The 23,784-nt window shown below is 45.3% G+C and overlaps 1 protein-coding gene across 1 annotated transcript in view; it reads right to left on the bottom strand.

Annotated features, from left to right (window-relative positions):
• Window positions 1–9,075: 9,075 nt before the first annotated feature.
• LOC146035415 (lysine-specific demethylase 5C-like) overlaps window positions 9,076–23,784 on the bottom strand; it is a 41,950-nt gene continuing 27,241 nt past the window's right edge. The window contains 16 exon segments of the mRNA XM_083158838.1: window positions 9,076–10,388; window positions 11,312–11,530; window positions 12,124–12,225; window positions 12,227–12,327; window positions 12,418–12,472; window positions 17,726–17,991; window positions 17,994–18,246; window positions 18,323–18,463; window positions 19,272–19,451; window positions 19,775–19,913; window positions 20,038–20,284; window positions 20,287–20,392; window positions 20,822–20,918; window positions 21,863–22,016; window positions 22,135–22,259; window positions 22,360–22,736. Of these exon segments, the coding sequence (XP_083014964.1) occupies window positions 10,377–10,388; window positions 11,312–11,530; window positions 12,124–12,225; window positions 12,227–12,327; window positions 12,418–12,472; window positions 17,726–17,991; window positions 17,994–18,246; window positions 18,323–18,463; window positions 19,272–19,451; window positions 19,775–19,913; window positions 20,038–20,284; window positions 20,287–20,392; window positions 20,822–20,918; window positions 21,863–22,016; window positions 22,135–22,259; window positions 22,360–22,736 (2,574 nt within the window). The 3' untranslated portion in view covers window positions 9,076–10,376.

The raw sequence follows: 23,784 nt of genomic DNA on the forward strand, positions 1-23,784 counted from the left end.
GCTAACCCACTGGGCAATATTTTAAACAATTTTGGCCGTTCTGAGCAATATCATTCAATACATTATGTCATTAAGGAGGTTTTTTTCATCTGTTCATGCACCACATTTTTGGCTATGGGAGTTATTCAGACCTGAATGTAAAGCGTTTTTTTTTCAAATGGGAAAAACCATGCTGCACTGCAGGTGGGGCAGATGTAACATGTGCTGAGTTACATTTGAGGAAGTTATTTTGCTTCTGTGTAGGGTAAACACTGGCTGCATTATTTTAACACTGCCATTTACAGTTCAGTTTTAACACACCCCCACCCAAATCTAACTCTCTGCACTTTACATCTGCCCCACCTGCAGTGCAACATGGTCTGAATAACCCTTTATATCTTTCACAAAGAGCTGCAAAACTAGATTGTTTGTTGTTCGGCATATTGTTCAGTGTGTATGCACGAGATTGTTTGCCCAGGACACTGGAAAGCTCAAGGGAAACTGTTCAACAATATCAATGAACAAATCGTCTAGTGCAGGCATGGCCAAACTTGGCCCTCCAGCTTTTGTGAAACTACACATCCCAGCATGCCTTGCCAAAGTTTTAGCATTCTCTGATAACAAAACTGTGGCAAGGCATGATGGGACTTGTAGTTTCACAACAGCTGGAGGGCCAATGTTGGAAATGCCTGGTCTATTGTGTATAGGTCTTTATATACACTTTGTAATATTAGCTATTTTTTTTATGGCATGGACTAGGAGAGGAGGATGCCTATGTGCAGCCTCATCTGTCTGTGCCCCCTCCTCTTTCTCTGCAGCGTCCCGCTTCCCAGCACACATTGCAGTTGCACCCATTATAAATACACCACTGCATGGATTCCCTAGTAATCCATGGCTATGTTATACTGTATAAACTGTACTTACTGTTTTTTTTTTCTAATACCAACTTTCCAGCTGGGAGGGGACAGCTGTATCCATGACACAGGGGGCGTGGCTGTTCCGTGAAAAAGGGGGCGTGGCTGTTCCGTGAAAAAGGAGGCGTGGCTGTTCCGTGAAAAAGGAGGCATGGCTGTTCCGTGAAGCAAGAGCCTCCTGGCTTATATGGGACAGTAAGCAAGTATACAGTGAACACATTCCATCTGGGATGAGCAAGCCTCTGGAAGGATCTTGGCATTAACAGACTGGAGGAATCAAGGATGGGTGTTGGTAACCCTAGTTCTGGGTCACATATAAAAGGTACTTGTTTCCTAGCACGGCCACAATCATTGGGATCGTGTACCTTTAAGTTAAGGTACACGATCCCAACGATGGACCCGATTTCCTTTGAAATCAGATCCATTTTGCCGGCAAAGGTAAAAAATCGGGGGCATCGCGTCGGTCGGGACCATTAACATTGGTCCCGACGCGACCGATGCGATGCCCCCGATTTTGCCATAGGCTTCAATGTTAAAATATTTTTTAACATTGTAATCGTGAGCATCGCATCGGTCTTGTGCCATTATAATGGCACAAGATGAGATGGACTTGATTTAGTCCATCTCACATTGAAAAAAATGTGAAATGGGCCAATATGACCCATTTCACATTATATATGGCCCCGTCGTCACCCCACGATAGACGCCAACCCGAAGCGTGGCGAGCGCAGCGAGCCTTCGAGGGGCGGCGGTGCGCGTCCTCCGACCTTTTCATTCCCCTACTATCCACACTGGCAAATAGTTGAGAATATATAGTGTGGCGAGCGCAGCGAGCCACCGAGCCCGAAGCGTGGCGAGCGCACGCGTATACCTGTGAAGTTATACGCGTCCGCTCGCCATGCTTCGGGCTCGGTGGCTCGCCACACTATATATTCTCAACTCCACGCTGACGTGGATAGTAGGGGAATGAAATGGTCGGAGGACGCGCACCACCGCCCCTCGCGGGCTCGCTGCGCACGTCAGATTTGATTCAATCAAAAAATCGGGTCGGTCGCATCGCATGCGACCAAATCGCATGCGATGAGATCGACGCGATTTTTCCGACACGACCACCCCGATGTAAATCGGTGTGGCCGTGCTAGGAAACAAGTACCCATATAAATTTCAGTGTAAAAAAAAAAGTTAGCAATAGTCTATACCAGGTGCACCTGTATGTTTAACATTTATCTTTTATCAATTAACATATTTATAAAGTGATAACATATCACATAATGATGAAATATAAAATAGTAAGTGAAAAAAGTTAAAGAAATATGTGACAACTTCTTAGGATGTAAATGTGATAGTCTGCAGTTAAAGCACAAATTGTTTGGTTCATTTCAAATCCATTGTGGTGGTGCATGGCACCCAAAATATGAGAGTTGTGTTGATTTCCCAATATTTATGGACCTGACTTTGGGCTAGATGCACTAAGCTTCAAAAGTGATAAAATGGAGAGAGATAAACAACCAGCCAATCAGCTCCTACCTGCCACGTCACAGGATGTGTTTGAAAAATGTCAGACAGGAGCAGATTGGCTGGCTGTTTATCCCTCTCCATTTTATCACTTTTGAAACTTATGCTGCTTTCCCTCTGCCTACCCGGGTAAAGACCCGTTTTTTTTTTAAACGGGTCTTTACCTGGGTAAGAGCCACAAAGACCCTTTCCCACTGCAGCTTTTAAACAGTAAATTACCATTTAAAAGCAGTAAATGTCCCATTCACACTTACCCATGTAAACCACAAAGCAACACGTTTAAACTCTCTAGTAAACCTTGCCTGTCATTAAAAACATCACATGCACCAATCATGTTCTTAACCTTTATTATTACTTCTAAATACCGTTTGAAACCCTTTCCCATTGCCAAAAAAAACGGCTCTTACACGGGTAAAACACTGCTTTTTACCCGGTTAACAAATACCGGTATTTGTTACCCGGGTAAAGCAACCTGGAGCTTTCCCACTGCAGCTCTAGCCGTTTAAAAAGGCTAAAAAAACTGCATTTTACCGTGTAAAGCCTGCAGTGGGAAAGGGGCATTAGTGCATCTGACCCTGTAGCTGTTATTACAGCTTTAATGCATGTTGCTCAGGGGTAGATGTATGAAGCAGTTGATAAGGAAGAAGTGATAAAGTGCCTGGTACGCTATCACCAGCCAGTTCTCAGCTCCTGATTGTCCTTTTTAAAACCCAGCCTGTAACTTAACAGTCAGGAGCTAACAGGCACTTTATCACTTCTCCCATATTACTGCTTCCTACATCTATCCCCCAGTACTGCAGGAGCTGCTGGGAGTTGTAGTCCATCTCTCTGATGCGTGCTCTGTAAATAGTATGGAACGTGTATGCGTTTTATATTACAATTGCCGAAAGTCTGCTGAACTTCTCTGTGCGACAACCCCAGGAATGGCAGACCCTGAACGGGCCCGTCTTAGTCAAGAGGCTGGGAGCAACAGGTGAGAAGGGGCCAGAAACACAGAGGCCATTTTACTGGTGCTGAGTGGAGGGTGCTGTCAGATGCTTTTTGAAGAAAGGAAGGGAAAGAGTGCTGTGAGAGGATTAAGTAGGGGTTCTGTGAGGGGACTATTGAAAGGGGTGGATGTGAGGTGATCCTTAACAGAGGGTGCTGTGGGGTGATTATTGGGGGGGGGGGGGGGGAGGGGGGAGGGGACGACGGACCAGTTCCAAAATCTGAGCTATCGTGGTTACAGTTGTAACACATTTGGGGTGATCTGTTGTGAAACAAAACCTTAAAGAAGATAACAGACCTCATTGTTGGTGGGATGGGGCTCTTTGCATGACCCATTTTCAAGGACTCCACCCTTACCATCATCTACTCCATGTTGGCCTCAAGGTCCTTGCAAGAGTCAAACGGCCCTTTAAACCTTGTTGGATGTTGTCCTATTATTGCTGGTTATGTAGGGAATCCTTATAAGAGCTCAGGTTTCATGATCCCAAATATGTAGGTCCACCACAGGTTCCACCAATCCTTTTCTCTTTTCCCTACCTCTTCTCTTGATTCCTGTATTGTATATTGTTCCTCACAAGTACAGTGATCTCATGTCGTAATTAAAACCATTGTCTCCGTGCTTCTGCAGTTATTGCCCCTCTTTATTTTCTATTTTACTTTCTTATAATTTCTTTACACACAGAGGTGCAGTGTGGTACATGCCCTGGGAGCTGGTTGTGATACACATACGTGTATGCAGGATGGGGGGGAGACATAGACAGCTACCAATAAACAGGTTGCGTTTTCCAGGCCATCTGTGGATCTGTAGAATGTGCCAATATGAATGACTGCACCTGCCAGGTGGTCTGGAAATAGTGATCTGTTGGTATATCGCAAGGACCAGTTTGACCAGCCCTGCTCTATGGTCTTCCTTAATGGAAACACTTAATTTGAATACATAGCCCAGCCCACCACCACTGTAAAGAGATTAAACACTTTTCCAAGGCAGCCATTTGCATCCAGATGTCCAATATCTGACATGCAGGCAGCTAATGAAAAGCTGCACAGAGCAAGCCCACCCCACAAAATTTGCAATTGCAGCGCTATTATACCAGTGGTTCGCTATGTGCCGAAGCGCTCACATTAAGGATAGCCATCTGGCTGCTCAGCCAGTTGCTGGGCCACCACCTTTATTATCGCAGCATCTGCACATGACATCACTCAACTGCAATACCCACCCTACAATCAGTTCAGACGGTTGCACTTGCAATGCAATGTTGACATTGTCAAGATACTTTATCACCACACCACGCCACACCCCACCAGACCAGACCTTGAAATACTTATTTTTTGGAATGCAACCGCAGATTTATGGCGCACACATTTCCATTACCATGTGCTTGCATATGCAAATGAATTAAAATGGCTTGATAAAGCAGTCAGTAGTACTGCGAAACGCATTGGTGCTTATTGCCTCCTGGACCCAATTTGATTTAAGACTATTTCCTCAACACCAAAGGACCCTCCTTACATGCTAATTCATCTGATCTGACTCCATCCATCTCTGGAAGTCCCTTGCCCATTCCAATTTGGACACCTGACCACTCGCAGTAGTGAGGACCCCCGAGCTGGCTAATTACACCTTGTGCCATCGGTTGAGTCCATTCAAACACCATGAGGATACCATAAAGTGGCTAATAAGGACTCCATCCTATATACCAACCAGGATCAGTGCAGGTTGAACTATCCCAGTGGTCGCCAACCCGTCGCTCGCGAGCTACCGGTAGCTCGCGGCAGCGATCCGGGTGGCTCGACCACTCTGCCCCTGCCAGCCGCCCGCCCGCCCATCCGTTAGCCGAAGCTCGGCCTCCCTTCTCCCTGTCTGCTCTGAAGGGAGGAGAGTGCATCCCGCGTCTCTCCTACCCCTCACTGTGCATTCCTTTGACTGTGCCGTCTGCGAATCAGAACTCGCGGGCCAGCAGCCAATCAGGAGCCGGGCCGCGAGTTTTGATTGACGGACGCTCAGTCACAAGGAAGTGAGGGGAAGGAGAGACGCTCGGTGCTCTCCTCTCCTCAGAAGGGAATCAGCAGCAACGGCGACGACAACACCGGACACAGACAGCAGCGGGACAGCAGCACTGGTGAGTCTGCTGGTGCTGGGAAACTGGCACTGTGGGGGCATACTTGTTCACGGCACTATTGTGGGCATATGTGTATACCCTTTTCCTCTGTCTCCAGTGTTGGGAGGTATGTTTGTGACATATTGGACATTGCAGTGTGTGGCATATTGTGTCTGGGGCATTGTGGTATGCGGCATAATGTGTAAGGGCCATTACAGTGTGTGGCATAATGTGTAAAGGGCATTTTTTGATTATTATGCAGATTTCTTGTTTTTAAAAATTTTTAGTAGCTCTTCAGGCGGGTTATTTTGTCTCGCGTAGCTCCCGCCCCAAAAAAGGTTGGAGACCACTGAACTATCCTAAACTTAGTGACTATAAAAAATTGGGTCCATCATCAATTTATTTCTTGTTTTTAATATATATATTTTAATGTGTATTATTGTCATTAAATAATTTTTCATTGATTTAATTGATAAACATCAGTGCTGCTTCTTTTTGTCATTTTTATTTTCACTTTTTCCGGGAGCGGACTACTCCCATAAGCAGCTGCTTTGGGCAAACAATTCCTGGCAAGCGCTCTAAACTAACCTTTGGTTAGCATTTTTTTCCATTTTTGGCTCCCTAGCCTGCACATATAGGTGTATAAACATTAGAGCTGGCCACACTGTATAACTAATGCAGAGGTTCCAAACACCGTCCGCAAGGAACCCTGAAGGTACAGGTTCCATGCTTGACCACAGCTGACTTCATTAATACCTCAGTCAGTTTAATTTAACCCACAAGTTCTCAAAGGGGAGTATTCATGGTTTTTTTTTTTCTCAATGTGCAGCGAATCCTGTTTAGAATTCGCTGCACATTCGCCAGGGTTCAGGAGGGCTGCAGCGGCTCACTGCCCCGACTCTGAATTTTACGGAGGGAGGGACGGAGGTGTAAGCCTCCCTGCCAGCCCCAGAATTTGTGGGAGAGAGGGACACAGGCAGCAGTGCATGTTTTGCAGGTTCTCACAGAAACAAGCAAAATAATTAGCTCCACCTGTTGATTGTTTAAAATTGGCCAATGAGTAATGAGTGCACCTGTTGGGTAACATGGAAACCATGAACTGTGTAGGGTCCTGGGGACCAAGTTTGAGAAGCACTTCTTTAAACATCTGTACTGATCCATGGATATACATAAAACCTGCACCATTGGGGTGCGTTGAGGGCCACATTTGAAAACCTCTGACCTAAAGATTTAATGGCCAATCTGGCTGGTTTAAACAAAAACCTGGTAATGTTTGGGAGCTATAACAACGGACCATCTGCACCAAAATGCCAGAAAACTGACAAAACCAGTATAGTCGTTAATTTAGAGGGCTTTGTTTGCCTCTATGCTGGTTCCTAGTGATCGGACTGGCTAACCATAAACCTAAAGCTGCACGCCAGTCTAGTGTCCGTTTGTGTGTCTCCAAAACACTACCATCTGTTGGCAGTGAGTGAAACTAAAGCTTTCACTCTCACATGCACAAACACAGAGGCAATCACAAGGTAGACTAGCTTCCTTCAAGGGGGCTTACTAGTAACATTTGATTATGAACAGAAGTTTGTGGAGCTCAAGGCTGTGCAACTGTCTGCCTCAGCAACTTACACAGAGAGGCCTTTGCTAGAAAAGCCACAGCAGTATTACACAAGTCCTGCAAATACATGGTGGCTGTTTTTGCAATTCCTAGGTGGGTTTGTTATAGGACGGTTATGGTGTTCTCAGGATTCACCAGTCTTAAGAGAGAGTCCATCTGTGTGTAGGGCAGCGCAATACTGCAATTCCAAAATGTACAAGAACCAGTTCTATAGACCTGTATGTAAAAGGTTTAACAAAAAAAGGGGGTTTTTGGTAGTGGCGTGGCGCTACTTCAGGTTATTCATAGAATTATTCTTAATGCTTTTGTTTTTCTTAATCATGTGGGGTGATCTCTCTTCTCTCCTCTTATTGTTTGATCTCGCAGATTAGTATAGAGGATGTGTTTTTATTGTGAGAATATTACAAGTTTGTCCTAATCCTTTTCAATATACCTGGACGCGAAATTTTTAAATGTTCTTACGTAAGTAAGGTACGAATCCACAGAGACTACGATCCGTTGAGTATAAAGAAACCCAGATAGGCTTACCCTCACTACATTGATGTGTAAGTGAGGTAGGAATACCTACAAACTGGGGCATATTCTTCTTTGAAAAGGATTAGGACAAACTTGTAATATTCTCACGATAAAAACACAATCCTCTTCTCTTTTATCTCCTCTATACTAATCTGCGAGATCAAAAAATAAAAGGAGGAGAGAAGAGAGATCACCCCACACGATTAAGAAAAACAAAAGATAAGTAGTAAGAAGAATTCTATGATTAACCTGAAGTAGCGCCACACCACTACCAAAAAAAACCTTTTTTTGTTAAACTATTTAATCAGGACTTTAGGGAATAGTCCCAATTTTTGGGTATAGGCGGGCAGCAGAGCTCCAGAAAGAAGCGCCAAGGCTTCTGTTTTCTCACACACTGGGGGAAATTTACTAAAGGAAAAAAAAAAAAAATAGGTGTATTTGTATTTAGAAATACACTTATTTTTGACATTTACTATCCCGAAAATACGGCAATTCGTATTGATAGGCACTAGTATGAGGTACCTTGCATGGGGTACCTCTTCAAATGGTCCGGCAGCTCCCTGCCAGCTGGATCGCATGGGATAACTCATGTGTGGTTATTTTGCATACGATGTATGCCATGTGATCCCAATCACCCTGTGGAAATTTTTTTTTTTTATCCTTAGTGCAGCAGTGACCATATCCAGATGCGATGCACACAGAACTGCGCCTCGGATCAGAATCATAAGTAAACTTCATTTGACACAATTTAATTGGCCCAAAAATCATGTAGAAAAAAGGGCCAAACCATACTAGTGTAAAACCCACCTTAAGTGTTGCTGGCTAAAAAAGACAAACAATTACATTCAGGGCCCGATTCTGAATTGGGAAGATCAAGCAAGCAACTGTGCACCTGGACAAACAAGGTTAGTGGAGTGAATACATGGGGTTTTTTTTCTTTGCATGTAGGGTAAATACTGTCTGCTTTTGCATGTAGCCCACAGCATTATTCTCGCACTGCAATGCAGATTTGTTTGTACACCCCACATAACCTAACTTCCTGCGTACATTATATCTGCTCCACCTGCAGTGCAGCATGGTGTTACCCAGGTGTTAAAAGGTAACTGCACTCTTACTTCATTCCAGAATCAGGCTGTCAGTCTCGTCCATATCCATTTAACAGACAGACACTGCCGACACTGTTAAAGTGTTTTGTAACAAACCGCTAAAACACAATTAAAAGGATTTCCACCTTCAGGGGACTTTAATATTTCTGGTTTACTCACTCCTAGAAGTTTTTACATTAATATATCTGTTTATCCATCTAGTTTTCTTATTTGTTTTTAATCAAAGCCCTTATTTCATCCCTGTAAAAGCATGTAACTGCTTAGTGGCTAGAACTGCAGCAAGGTTTTATGCAGAACAAGTCGTATCGAAGGGTAACGCACAAAGCACAGTCGCCATTTCCAAAACCGTAAAAAGGCAGACGTTTTATTCCAGAGGGTGAGCATAAACCAAATTATCAGTCACCTAAGGGGGGAAAGGAGAACCACCACCTGCAGCTGCCACCAAGACTGCTACTCCCACCACTGACCACGGCAGAGGCCACAGTGATTGTCAAAGAACTTTATGAAGTATTGAAATAGTGGGATACTCAAAGTACTCTCTAAGAAAGACTGTACAGACTTCATAAACTAAGAAATAGTTCCAGGTAAAGAAAGGTAATAAGTTAATCTTTCCTACAGATAGTCAAAAAAAAATTTTTTTTTATATATTTATCCCCACAAGCAGGAACCATAAGTCTCAGAGGTAACGTAGTCATGCTTAGCATAATTTATGCAAAATAAACATCTGCAATACTGAGGTATAAAACACAGCGGAACGTTTGCCTTGCAATGCAAACCCGAGAGACACCGTCCAAAAACCTCTACCTTTATTTCTACATGTCAGAAAAAAGAACCCTCCAGAGTGGAGATTTTAGGGTCAATTTTTTTTGTCCTTTTAGATTTTTCTAGAAACTTTTTTTTTTCCTTCTTTGTTTTTTAACAAAGTGTTCTTAACAAAGTGAACATGGTTTACAGGGGGTGGGAAGTGCAGAGCACCCCCTCAAGGATCCTGTACTACAGATGGGGGAGGGCAGGGGGGGTAGCCGGGCAATTAGTGAAACTATAAACCACAAGGAGGATAAAGGGAATAAATAAAAAAAGGTGTGCCCATCGCCGCCTCCCGTCCCCCCAAAAAAACAATGTTACAGTGTCCTTTGTGACAAAAAGCGTGCCCTTGCCCAACACGATACCAGATGCTGGTATTGGTCACACGCTTAGCTTCAACTCCCATGTGGCATACAAGGGGCGTGAACTCCATGTACTTGCCGGGGGCCTCCATTATCTTGCAGGGAGCCATGGAGTAAACGTGTCAGGATTTACATCTCGTCACCAGCAGGAACTAATTGCTTGAAGGTCTACGAGACGTGGGGAAAACGTTAGTCCTCCAAAGTCTCCTAGAGTCTTTGCATCCGTTAGCAGGGTTATGTTGTGTCACACGGCGGTAGCACCAGCTTCCACTAGGTGTCCCCAGAGAGAAGTTCTCTCCTCCAACCAGGAGAGGAGGAAGTATAGAACAGAGACTGCTGTGTAAGAGGTAGAGTGGAGGGGGTTTCTAGGTCGCTGCACCCCAACAGTCGCCTCTTATCATTCCTCAGCGAGGTATAACTCTGAGCATGTCCAGTGGGGAGTGTCACGGTCCCAGTTCCATCGTGTCAGGGGAGGCTGAATGTCACAAGCGCTTCTAGACCGGAAGGGGGGACAGAGGGAATAAAACAAATGAGTGATTAAACATTATATATCTTTGCACTTTAAAAACCACTGGTAGCTTCTATTTAATAAGTTAGGAGATGGCAAAAGTTCCCTTTTATTCCATACATTGTATTTTTCTCATCCCTCCGGAACATTGTCAGATGTGCACACCTTACATATAATTACCACACCCCATCAGCACACTTCTATGGGGTGTGAGGAAAATGACACAAGGTGGCGGTGTCCTGACAATTTCTCTGGCACTACAAGTAAAGCCATCAGCTCTTCATTGTGCTGGAAGGAAATCTATTAGAGAGGGGTATGGGTCGACATGGCTAAGGTCAACAGGGTGGGAAGACCAACACAAGCATTTGGTCGTCAGTAAAATGGTCAACATGAGTTTTTTTTCCCTTACGTCAACATAGTCGACATGGACAAGTACCACAGTGCTCACCATGTCACGCTCAGCACACTACTATATTTTCCCACCTATTATACTATGGTCTGTAGTAGATATAGGGCATGAATTACCACCTGTCGGCTAAAGAAAAATGTGAAAAACTCTTGTCACAATGCATGTCGACATAAATAGGGTTGACCTAGTGACCGTATCCCATTCGAACCTGCTATTTACGGTGCACGCCTCTAGAGGAGAACCATGCGGTAACACTGTAGACCCAATGGTTCCATGCACAATTATATACTGCACTGGATTACCCATTAGGTTTGGAGCAGAGTCATTTAAACATGGTGTCCCCCCTAAAACCTCTGATCAGTATTAAAATTAGCCCAGCCCCCACCCCCAGTTAGGTGAACATGCCAGGAGTGAGATTTAGTTCATGCTACAGAAAACTCGAACCTGAAGACCAGAAAAGGTTCCATGTTCTAGGCTACTGTGGTCCATCTTGTTCTTACCTCACCATTCTGGTTACTTTCTGTCCCCACTTTTCTCAGACTCTCCTTGTCCGTCAGTGTGTCCTGTGCCCGATCACTGCGACTCCTCTTTGGTCCCAGCTCCTCCTTCGGGAGCATTGGTGGAGAATATTCCCCCTCAGCCTTTTCACTCCTCCTCTTCTTTCGTTTGTCGTGGTCTTTGCCCTTCAGGCGACTGGCTCTCCGCTCACAGCGTTCAATCTAATGACGGGGACAATCGGATTTGCAATTGTGGCATCAGTCTCTCGCTCTTCTTAAGTATGTTGAACAATATGGCAACACACCATCTGTTTGGCACAATACCTAAGGTGTTCTATACATTTTATACAATGTGTAAGGTCTGCGACGTCCATGTGTTCCCAACTTGTAAGTCAAGAAAAGACAGATGCGTTTTAACAATAGAGCTGGACTCCACTTAAGTTTAGTCTTGCAGGTGTCAATCAGTGGGACCTAGCAAAGGTCCAATCAAATCCATTTTGTGTAACCTATATGCCATTTGGAATTCACCTAACCTTCAATAGAGAGCGACATGTAAATCCAACAATTCTAGAAACAAAATCTTACGGAATTGGTTCGACAACCCCTTAAAAAGTTGAAGTACAGGATTTATAATATCTGTATTAATACATCTGCATTGCAAAGGTTTACTTTATAAACTGCTACACAACTTGGGTGGGTGATGTGCACCATATTATAGTACACTTTCCTCTTACTACTTCCATATTAGGTATGTACGTACGTAGTAAGGGGAGGATGTGGACTATATTACGTACACATAAATGTTTGGGACTTACTTCGATCAGGGTTCGCAGTCTCTCCACACACGGCGTTTGCGATGCCTGTAGAAGCCTCCAAATGCTCTGTTCCTCTTCAAGTGTTACTTCCAGCAGATCCCCCTTCCAACATGAGGTCCTCAAGCAGAGCTCGCGACCCAATAGAAATCTCCAGAATCTGCTTCTTTTCAATACGCGGGAGCAGGGCAGACAGGGCATCTAGATCTTGATTGCAATGGAAAAAAAATCAGTCTACTTAGTACACATACAGCATCACTGTACCCTATAATAAGACAACGGATAGGATGAGGTTACCTGGCATAGCAAAAGTGCCATTCTCGGAGTGAGAATCTCCGTTCTCATGGGAGACCTGAAAAACAAACAAAAAAACCCCCCACTAAAATTAGAATGTGGTTAAATGTAAGCATTATAATGACAAGATGAGATCTGCCCTTTCTTTCAATATATAACAGACAATTCAACAGATTTTTCAGACTCCTTGAATCACCGACTGAGATTAGAAAAAAGTCATCAGCCCAACGGTCAGCAACATGGAGTCACGACCCCATGCAGAGGTGGTCAGAACCTATATAAGGCCTATCCATCAACAGTGAGAAAATTTACAGAATTCAAATTACACAATCTGATCATTAAACCTAAACAATTCATTACATGCAACTCAAATTATGTGATTTACGCTATGCGGTGTTCCTGTGATAAACTATATGTCGGCAAGACCGAAAGGAATCTTAAGATACGGCTTGCCGAACATGTACGTAACATTAAGAAAGGTTTTAAAGAACATCCATTTTCCTTGCATTTTTTAGAAGTACATAACAGCTCAGTCAAGTCAATCACTGGATTTTGGGGACTTGAGGCAGTCAAATGCAATTGGAGACATAATAATAGGGACATTAGACTTGCCCAAACAGAGATGAGATGGATATTTAATCTGTCCACTCTGACCCCGAATGGTCTTAATCACGAATTTGAGTTAAAATGTTTTTTTATGAGAATATATTGTTTTAAAGATTACTTGATTTTATACATTAATTTATACACCTAATTTGCTGCTAATGATTGCTGCTATTGTTTTTAACCCCCATTTTGCTGCTAAATATCACTGCTTGTATTGTACATCATACAAGGGATGGATTCATCCATTCATATTGCTGCTTGTTAATTATAATTGCTGCTTGTTTATTATAAATTGCTGCTATTTTGTGGGTCTGGTGTTTTAAATTTAAATAGAATTGTATGTGTTTCTTAATATATTTTTGTAAATGGAGGAACGATGGAACCATTCAGTGTTGGAAAACAGGGAGGATATATTTTGTGGGTGCACGCATACTGATATGTAGCGTCACCACTGAATACTGCCCATTAATTATTATTTTTTGGTCAAGAATTGGTATAATAGAAGCCTCCTTACATATATGTCACCTGACACCTATCCTTTATATGACTAGGGGGCTCAGACCACATCCCAAGACAGTGACACGCATATGCGGGTCACTGAGCGGACATCTAACTTCCGGGCGTGCGTTCCACATCCCGGAAGTAGCTAGCACAGGCACTTGAGCTTCGCCAGCAGTAAGCCTGATGCGCGTCACGAACGGACACCCGACTTCCGGTTGTGCGTTCCACGTCCCAGACGTGCGTTTCACATCCCGGAAGTGGGATATTCAGACGCCGGAGCTGCATTTAAGTATAACAGGCTGGTTAATCCCCAGTTTCTATGGCCAGTAAACCCTGTGCTTATCCGCCGATGAAGCTACAGATTGATCTATTTATCGGTTAGCTTATTTCAAGTTATAAGCCCCGTTTATGATAATGACACTGAACCGGAAATGGTTACTCCATACTGCTATATAAACCCGGTCTGATTCACTCACTATCTATCCTTGAGAAAGGCGGCTGGGACCGTCGAAACATGTTGGAAGATAAGTGAGTTTTGTTTTTATTGTATTTTATTCTTGTTTTCTGTATTTTGTGGCTTAAGGCCATTGGGCCACTATACAGCAATAAATCCTTGAACTAAGACCGGTCATCCCCTCTGTTTTTTCGGCATACCATCTGCCTGGGGGAGTTGATTGGAAGAGGAGTGCTAACTCCACAAAGATACCTTGATAGGTGTATCTTATTTACATCCCCAGTGAGTACGGTACGCAGTACCCTTGTTCATTCCTGCTACTTTGATTGCCTGACGATTACTCTGGTATTTGAGTGTAAAGATACCTTTATATGTTTGGAGACTCCTGAATTTTCAGTGAGTACGGTATGCATTTGAGCCTATTGACATCCAATTTTGGTACATATCTTTTATCCATCACTGTGGTGAACCTATAAAGAAACCGCTACACACCTGTCCCACTCCACTGCAGAGTGAGTTTCGGTACGAGTTTCTTCCCTGGGTGCAGGGTGCCCCCAGAAGTTTAATAAATTGAGATTGTGTCACTGATGCACATTTTTCTTCTTTGTTTATTTTTCACGTGAGAAAAAATCACATCACGGAGCATACAAGTCAAGCGCCTGCACTTTCTTATTTGTTCTGGAGAGTTGGCGAGTGAGGATTACTGGGTGGTCCTCCATTTGAAAGTGAGGCTGCAAAGATCAGTTGCGCCTTGGGACTTTTCTATTTTTCTGTTTTTGTTGGTCAGAACCTACAGTTTGAGAACTGCTGGTCTAGGGGGATACAAATTTTACAAATTGCAACATAACAACATAGTATGAGGAACACTGTTTAACATAATGTGGATAAACCTGGGACCTCCTTAGTCAAGCTCTGTTCCAAATCAAGTGCTATTCAATCCCAGCCAAATTTCATGGCCAGGCGAAAAAAAAAAAAATCAGCAATAATTAGCTCATAATATTCAATCACGTGATTTTGAGACCATTTTCGCCAATGAAGTTTCACTTTTTAACTGTGTAAATCGGGATGGGTGAAAACGATCAAAGTGGTTTTTCCACAATGCTAGTTTTTCTACCAATGCAAAAAAAATTGGCATCGGGATTGAATTGGTCGAGTCGAATTCACCCCCAAACAAGTGGGTCTAAAAATTGATGATTTGCATGGGATTGAATAAAACCTAACAAACTGGCAGATTCCTTTACCTGTGATCCACCCGGACAGTCTGCTAATAATTCAGTGTCTGTGATCACTTAAATGAATGCAACTTGCAGAGCAGAGATCCCAGGCACAAGGTGTCCCAGCACTGTAGGAGTGTGTGCTGGTAACAGGTCGTAATGAAATGGTGCCTTAGGGGACTAGGAGCAGGTTGCCAGGCAAATGGTAGTGGTGAATTGATGTTACCCATAGGCCACTACTGTTGAAGGCTTTGGTAGCTGGAACAAGGCTGTTCTCGCTCTGTATATGCAGGACAGTCCCTATGCTGGGGTAAAAAGTTCCCATTTCTGCAGGCTGACGTCTGACGTTATCATGTGGTGTCATACAACCTCCCCCAACACCACCAGACCTCAGAGAGCATCACACAGCTGCACACAATAATGGGAATCAGCACAATATTCCATTGACTGAAAACTAACCAAATGATCAAAAGTCAAAGAACACTTCGTTCATTATCCTTCCTGGAAACATACACAACCGAAGGTTACTTATATAAACAGCAAGGTCTTCGAAAAGCACATGCAGAGCCTACCCCAAGGATTCCTAACCCTTGTGGTAAATGAGCGAGGATTGTTACAACGTTGCACCCGATTACCAAACATCGGTTTTATGAAGTGTGCACTAGAGTGAACGTGTCCACTACATACACTTTACCTATACAGAAGTTCTGACTTCTTGCGACATTCAGCCGCAATGAGGGGCCATCTTTTTGCTCTTCCTGGAGCTACACACTGCCGTCATCTGCCCATTAGACACAGCTGATCCCCCGGCTGCTGCCTCCGGTCACTCCCTGATCCCCCAGTATAACGCAGCTGGCTTTAACCTTCACTCACTGCCAATGTTCCCTCTAATTTTACGAAGGCTGCGTGCGGGTAAAGATTTTGGCTGTGCAACTTTGGAAGGAAATTTAAATTTTTGTGCGTCACTTATATATAACTGGAAAATGACGTTCAGCATTTGTGTTAACTTTACTTCAAAAATGAAATTAAACATTTAAACATTCAAAACACAGCACACAATGTAGTTAATGGGTGAAACACACATTAATTGACTCCACAACTGCAAAAAGGGACCACTGCTGCTTTGTGCGCTCTGTTGTAATGTCTGTGCGCACGCTCGTCGAGGTGTGTGCGCGTGCACAGCTTAGAGGGAACACTGCTCACTGCTCCTCCCATGTGTGCGCCGCCCCGGCCTCCTGGCTCTGGGACCAGGGGATCAGTGTCTTCATGCCGCAGCCTGGTGAGGGGTGTATGCAGGAATTGAGGAGGGGGTATATATGATATTGGGGAGGGGGTGTACAATATATTGGTTGAGTATGTAGGATTGGGGAGGGGGTATACCAGATATTGAGGAGGGGTACAGGAAATAGGGCAGGGAGAGCGTTTGTGTGGACCCCGGCACTCAGCAGCTGGCGGCCCCCGGGAAAGAGATGCGACCCCCCAGAGCACACCCCATGTGACCGCGGGAGGTGCCGTTCTGGGTCCGGGCCGCTGCAGGGAGAGAACAGCCAGGTAGGGGACGCAGGACTTGGGAGCCGGGCTCGGAAGGCAGGCTCTGGTCCCTGCGCTGCGGGGTGAAGGAGTCACAGATTCCTTGATCTCGGAGCGATGAGGCCGTGACGTCGGGTACATGGCAGGAGGTAACAGGTGGCGGTGTTATACCAGGGGGATCCGGGGAGGGAGTGGATGCAGCAGCCGGATCAGCTGTGTGTGATGGGAGATGGTGACAGTGTGTTGCTTGTGGGAGAGCAAAGAGACGGGCGGTCCGGTACTCAGGGCAGTGTGGCCGCGGAGTTACTGCTGTAAGGCTCCCACGTGGTGGTCAGCAGGAATCGCGCAGGGGGACTGCAATTATTGGTGGAGGTTGCCATTAATCGCAGGGCTAGTGACAGATCTGGGCTATTATGTATTATATAAGATCATATTGTAGATTGGATTGTATTGGGGTGGAAGGGCTTGCCAGATCTGTTGGACTCCGTGTGTTGTGTGTGTATAACGCTGGAAGGGGGGGGGGGGGGGGGGGGGACACAGTGATTGACGGATCTGGCTAAATATATAGGAGATAAGACAAGACTTCGATCCAAAGCGCGATGAACAGTACCCATGAAATCCACAATGAATATGGCGCGCGACTCCTGATGGAAGAGCACAGAGGCCTTTCCTTTCACATACAGCCTGGATGGAGTAATTACTCCACATAAGTTACTATGGGGTAGATGTATGCAGCGGTGATATGGGGAGATGTGAGCCAGAGGAGAAGTGGCCCATGGCAACCAATCAGCTGCTCTGTATAATTTTAGATTATGCATTTTTCAGATGTTACTTCAGTGCTTATTGTTTGCCATGGGCCACAGCTCCTCAGGCTCACTTCTACCTTATTACTGATTCATACATCTGCCCCTACTGCTGACAATTTTTATACCGTGAAGATTCTTTTATCAACTGACCCTAACGTTCAATAAACGGTCACACCCATAAGCCCGCTGTAGTTACTTACCGGGTTCTGCTCGTTTCGGGTTGTCTCCCTTAGTGCCTGCGGGTCTTTGCTATGCTGTACTCGCTGTCTCCGCTCTACGAGGTTGGCAGCAGAATTGGAAATTTCCGGTGTTGCAAGGACCCTACGAGCTCGATCCTGCCAGCTCATTGCTCGCTCTGTTAAACATTGTAGGGCCTCTCCTTCTGGTAAGCGCACGGGCAACTTCTGAAGAGCAACCAAAAGAGAGAGAATAGTCTGCAGCCGCGGTCGCCGTGACCGCACACAAGTGGACACAAGAAGCGACTGTCCCATTCCCACCAGGTCAGAGTTGGGTTGGAGTGTCCCCCCCGATGAGAGGAAAGTCTGGGGCCGGGGACACAAAGCCCATGAAACAAGTCCTGGCAAAGCTCACAACGAAGCATAAGCTCTCCTGAAGGCTCGCCGCACACACAGACGCAATCCCTCTCCAGTGAGGAGTTCATTGCTCTCAGTCGCAGTATGCCAGCTTTCTCTTTATGCTCCCCTTCTTTAAACGCTAGAACCTGAGGGGGATGGACATGGAGGTCAGTATCTGAGCTAGACAGTGTCACGTGATACACAAATATGGCTGTTACATACTATGCAGCCTGGGTCCCGCAGGTCCTGGGCAGACAGCCCTAGGCTCTCTATGTCAGACTGATAGAGCCCATGTTCTTTGTCATGCTTCAGCTTGGACCTCTTCCCAGTACCAGACGACACATCTGCACTCGGGCAAAGCACCTGCAGTAGTAAAAAAAAACACACATCTTCATCTAGACAATTCATGCCGTTTACTTTCTTCTAGGCTGAATATTACAGCAAATCCTATACCAAAAGCAACGCTTCTCAACCCGGGCCTTACTTACCAGCCCAAAGAGATGTGTGGTGTATTTTTTTTTTTTATTCATTCACAGGTGGGGTTCATATTTTACTGGGTTAGTAATTATCCCACCTGTTACAGACAGAACCTTAAATACAGGCTGTTCGAGAGCTTAAGCTGGGGCCACACTTAGCGGAGCAGAATGGGTTGCGCTGTGTCCAAAAGGCGCCTGCACAAAAGATCCTAGGTGGCTGCCCACACATTAGCGGTAGGGCAGCAGCTGCAGGGTCCTACCGCCGGGCTGCATGCTTACAATGTACGTGTTCATAAAGAGCGGCTGAGCTGCACTGTGCAACAATATAAATCCGGTCAGCAGTGGTGTTTGTGACCCCCTCCTTGTGGACAAGAGGGTCCTGTTGGCCGATGTGTGGCCTAAGCTTATGGTGTGTACACACGGGCCGATGTGACGGCCAACGTTATCAATTACATATGTCGATGGCCACCGGGTCCCGGTATTGGCTGGCTGGAGGGACGGACGGCGCGGCCATGCTGCAATGAGCAGCAAGGTCCTAGTTCTGAGGGGTAGGCTATGTCTAGGTGTAGACCATGTCTAGGTTGAAAGAAAGCTACAATTCTCAAGGTGGCATAGAAATGGTCATCGAATGAGCAAAAACAGTAAGCGTGCTGTCTGGGCCAGGGGACAGGCCCCCTAGTGGAAAGGGCAATCACCTCCAGAAGGGTGTAGGCGGAGCTCTTCTTGAGGAAAGTCTTTGTTGCTTTGTCCCGCCAGGAATGAGCTGCAGCTACTTGGACCTCCAGCTGGTGCAGCTCGTCCATCTTGACAGGAAGGTCCCGGCCCACAGCGACCAGACCCTCTAAGTCATCGAGGCAGGGGTAGTGATCTCCACTCTGCAGACACACAATACCCATGTCAGAAAATGCACCATCACATGCAGTGCAAACAGAAGAAAAAAGTCCAGAGGAAAGAATTTGAACAATTTTTTTTCTTTGATGTTTTCTATACAGATACCCTTATTCTTGAACCAAACACTATGCAAGTCAAACTGCCTTAACAGAAGCATCGCACATCTGCTCATCATTCCATCACAGAATAGTTCCAAACTGATCAGTTCATATTAGTGACAGAAGGCTTGTTCATTGTCCATCTATAACAGCCAGACTAGACCAGGCAAGATACATCTGTAACAGTGTAGGAGTTAGTAAATGGTCACCTGTATCTCATCCACATCGGCACTCCAGGCCCGGGCTTTGCAGAGGGCCTCCTTCAAGCTAAGAGTATTAGGGAGCTGCACAGGGATGTTCTCAGCTTCCTTAATGATGGCCTCTAGTGTTGCAGGAGGATGTTTCTGCCTAATAAGATAAAGAAGCAATCAGCAGGAGACATGCACCTTGATAACCAAAGGAGATGGCGATATAGGACAGTGTGGTGGGGTAGATTGATCATGGAAACCACAAATGATATGTTAAGCATCACCTGGCCTCTAAACACATTTTAGCCTTCTCTTCCCAACGGAGAGCAATGGATATGAGCTCCTTCAGCTCACTACGGGCTTTCTCCACCGCAGGGCTCTCCGCCACTTCACCGGCCTCCTGCAACAGCGAGCGCATCTCTTGGAGTGTGCCTGACCGACCAGCAACCAGGGCTGCCCGAACCCGAGATAACCACTCCCCCTGGCGCAACTGCCGCTCCAGCTGTTCGGCTTCAGGCAGGCGCACCCCAGAGCTTGGCACTGGTCCAACATGTCCTGCATCTGGGATGCTTTGTCTGGGAGAGACTGTAAGCACTTCTTGGCCTCCTCCTGCAAGGATTCCGCCTGTTCCTGAAGTTCCTGAGAACAGAGGCAAAAGCGTGGATGTAATGAGTCCAGAGAGCAGGTCGGTCACGCAGCAACAAAGGGCCCAATTCTGTCAGCTTACCGAGCACCAGAGCCCACTCTACCAAATCCCCCCCCCCCCCAAAAAAAAATGGATTCCATTAGAAACAGACTTCATTGCGATTGCTTCGACGAAGACAGGGTGGGTGGCTGACATCCCATGGGAGCCTCCATTAAAAACGCTGGGCATTCCCATAGGTGAACCGCGTCCCCCCCCAATACCTGCGAATGGCTTGGTGACTATGCAAGTTGCCGGAGCCGTTTGCAAAGGGGACCTGCACATAAAAGACCATGCACAGTGCCACAACCATCGGGATGGGGCCGAACTCTCCGTTTGGCAAGTAGATTAGAATCACCCCCAAAGAGTTTAAAGATGAAGATTACCTGTAGTGAGGATAGCTGATTCATGACACATGGAAGAGCTTGGACACGTTGCACAAGCTTCTGCAAATTTTCCAGAGACACAACCGTAGCATTGTTCCTAAGAGAAAAGAAACATTTTAACAACGAAACAAGGAAAGTTGAAACTAATTAAGATTCTATTGGTAGCATTTATAAAATCGGGGGAGGGGAGGAGAAGAAAAAGAAAAAAGGAAGTATAAAATAAATAAAAGGCTAACTCTGCTCACCTCTACGAGGTGAAGTACCGCCACTGATCACTAGAGACCACTCGGCGGACAAAATTACTCCTTTGTGTGCTAAAAAATATCTTAACAAATTGAAAGCAATTTTTGCAGGGACACTGGTCTGTTTCAAACTTGATGGATATGGAGAGAGCAAGCTGTGAAGACAGATTGGAGGTAGGAGCAGATAGGGACTGGGGGTTGGGTGGAGAGTTTGTGGCCTAAAAACGGTCACAGTTCAAAGTTAGGTTAAAGTCGATGGACTAATGTCTTTATTCAACCGTAATTACTATGTTAAAAGAAACTGTCACAGCTCAGAGTGAAAGTACATTGCAGAAGTATTCTTTTTAACAGGCTTTTAAAAAAAACCTTTCCATTAATACGGGGGCTACACAATATTGCTGAAACCAACCGATGCACAATCATTCCCTTGGAAGATTGTAAACAATCTTTAATGCCCTCATTCATATAAAGAGGGTATTCAATTGGTTTTTCACAACCATTTCAGCTCGCAATCCCCAGAGGTGGTGAGCTCAAATCTGCAAATGCATGCCTTAACCTGACCATAATGAGCGTGATATGCGGGAAAAAAAAATCAATTAAATATCGGACCGCTATCTACTATCACTTTAGACAGGAGATTGGGAGCAATAGAACAATTGAATAGCACCCAAGGTGTGTTTTACATAACTTGAAGATCACACATTTCTATGTTCGTTTTACTCCTTTTAGGAGGTGCATAAAAGCACCCCACAGCCATTTATTACCCTAAAGAACAGACTATTCTGCACAATGTACAAACCGTGATGACCGGAGGTCACTTTGTAGCTTCTGGGTCTCCCTGATACACAATTCCGCCTCCTTAATGGTGCACTTCAGAACGTGTAGCGACCCATTCTCCGTAAACCTCTTCTCCGATGCCTCCTCCTCCAGGACTCGCAGCTGCTCCAGCTCTGCTGTACACAGGAGCAATCACAATTAGTTCCATCATGCTGATGACATCAATACCGGAAAGGAACACAGAAATGACGGGTGAAAGTCGGGAGTTTACAGAAAGGTATGCTCCATCCTTACCTTTCTTGACCCCATCCTGGCCCTCCAAGATCCGACGCACTTTGTTTGCCCACGTGTCAAAAGATTCAGCCCGAATTTTCAACTTGTGTAACATGGCTGGGAGCTCATCCAGGGTGTAGCGATACCTAAGGGGGACCACAAGATATTTGGAAAGGTCACTTAATACAGTAACTTATGACATCCACCGAGGATTACCAGGTTCACACTGTGCCAAGAGCAACTTACCTGAGATACTGACGAGCTGGTGGACACTGGCACAAGTCCTCAATGTGATAGAGACAGACTAGACCTTGAGGGCAGTCGTAGCAAGCCAAAGCAGACAGAAAGCACGTAGTCTTGCACTTCTGGCATTGTCTTTCATCATCTGGGAGCAATTCGAACGCTTCCCTTTCTGCCTCTGTTACTCCCCTCTCAAACAGGGCCTTACGTAACCGCCGCTCCTCCTGCACCAGCAGAAACATCTCCTTATGCACCGCAGCGGCCAAAGTAAGGTCTAGTCTTTCAGGACATGCTGCCATCTTGCAAACAAGCTCCTCGTGTGAGAAGACACAATATCGTCGAAGTCTCCGGTAATGCTCAATGCATTTTCTGCCTGCGGTGAGCTGGAAATTGGGCAGAAACCACAACATTTACTCGCACAAACCGTGAACACATTTCTATGTATACACTATAGGTGGCAGGGTTCACTTCTCCCTTCATACTCCTGTGGAGGTTTAATTATACATTTGATATTTAAAAAAAATAAAACCCAACCTAAATAGATTTTAATGCAAGTACAGGGGTTAGATATAAATATGGAAACCACATTCCGATGTCATGAATGAACTAGACCTGCGTTTTCATTGTCAATCTGGACGTGTCTCCACAGTAAGTTGTGTTTCGAGGTGGTTGGAGATCTCTGTTCCTCTGTGGACATTGTTCTATGCAGGCGTTAGGGAATAGGGTCTGAGCTAACGTACTTTCAGAGGGGGCAAAATGTTGGTGCCCGCCCAGTGGGTGTGTTTGACTGCAGTAGCCAGTTTATATTTGGGAGATTGCACGAAACTGTATCAAAAAGGTAACAATGGCTTATACTGTTCCCAGAAGAACATCATCAGCTGAACACCAGTGTTAAGCGAGTGCCAGAGACTGAAGGGAATTAAGGAGGATTGTGGCCAAGATTAAGACAAACGTTGCAAAAGTGACTGAGCCGAGTTGCACACGCAGGGATTTAATTACCATGATGGGAGTTCTATTGAAAATGAGATGTCGCCATGGGCAACCAGATTCTATTCTCTTCTAATAAAAATAAAAGTGTTAAATAATTAGACTCGGATTGGTTGCTATGGGCAACATCCCAACTGCAATAGAATTCTCATCATAAGGTCCTCATACATGGTGCGATAGCATCATAGATTGCGATGCACACTCCCGCGAGCATCGCATAGTACAAAAAATATGTGCTCTACATACTTTTTGTACTGCCCGTGGATTGCATCGCACGCAAAACGTGATGCGATCCAGCCGATAACCGATCGCATGTGGCTATCGCAGCGTGTATGGGGACCTTTAGTAAATAAAGCAACAAGTGTCTACAAGAACAGTGAGGAGGGAACTTCACAAGTACGATATTCATGGACGAGTGGCATTTGACAAACCACTGGTAAACTT

Source organism: Crinia signifera, chromosome 9 (genome assembly GCF_055691185.1).
Source record: "Crinia signifera chromosome 9, ASM5569118v1, whole genome shotgun sequence".
NCBI classification, from domain to species: Eukaryota; Metazoa; Chordata; class Amphibia; order Anura; family Myobatrachidae; genus Crinia; species Crinia signifera.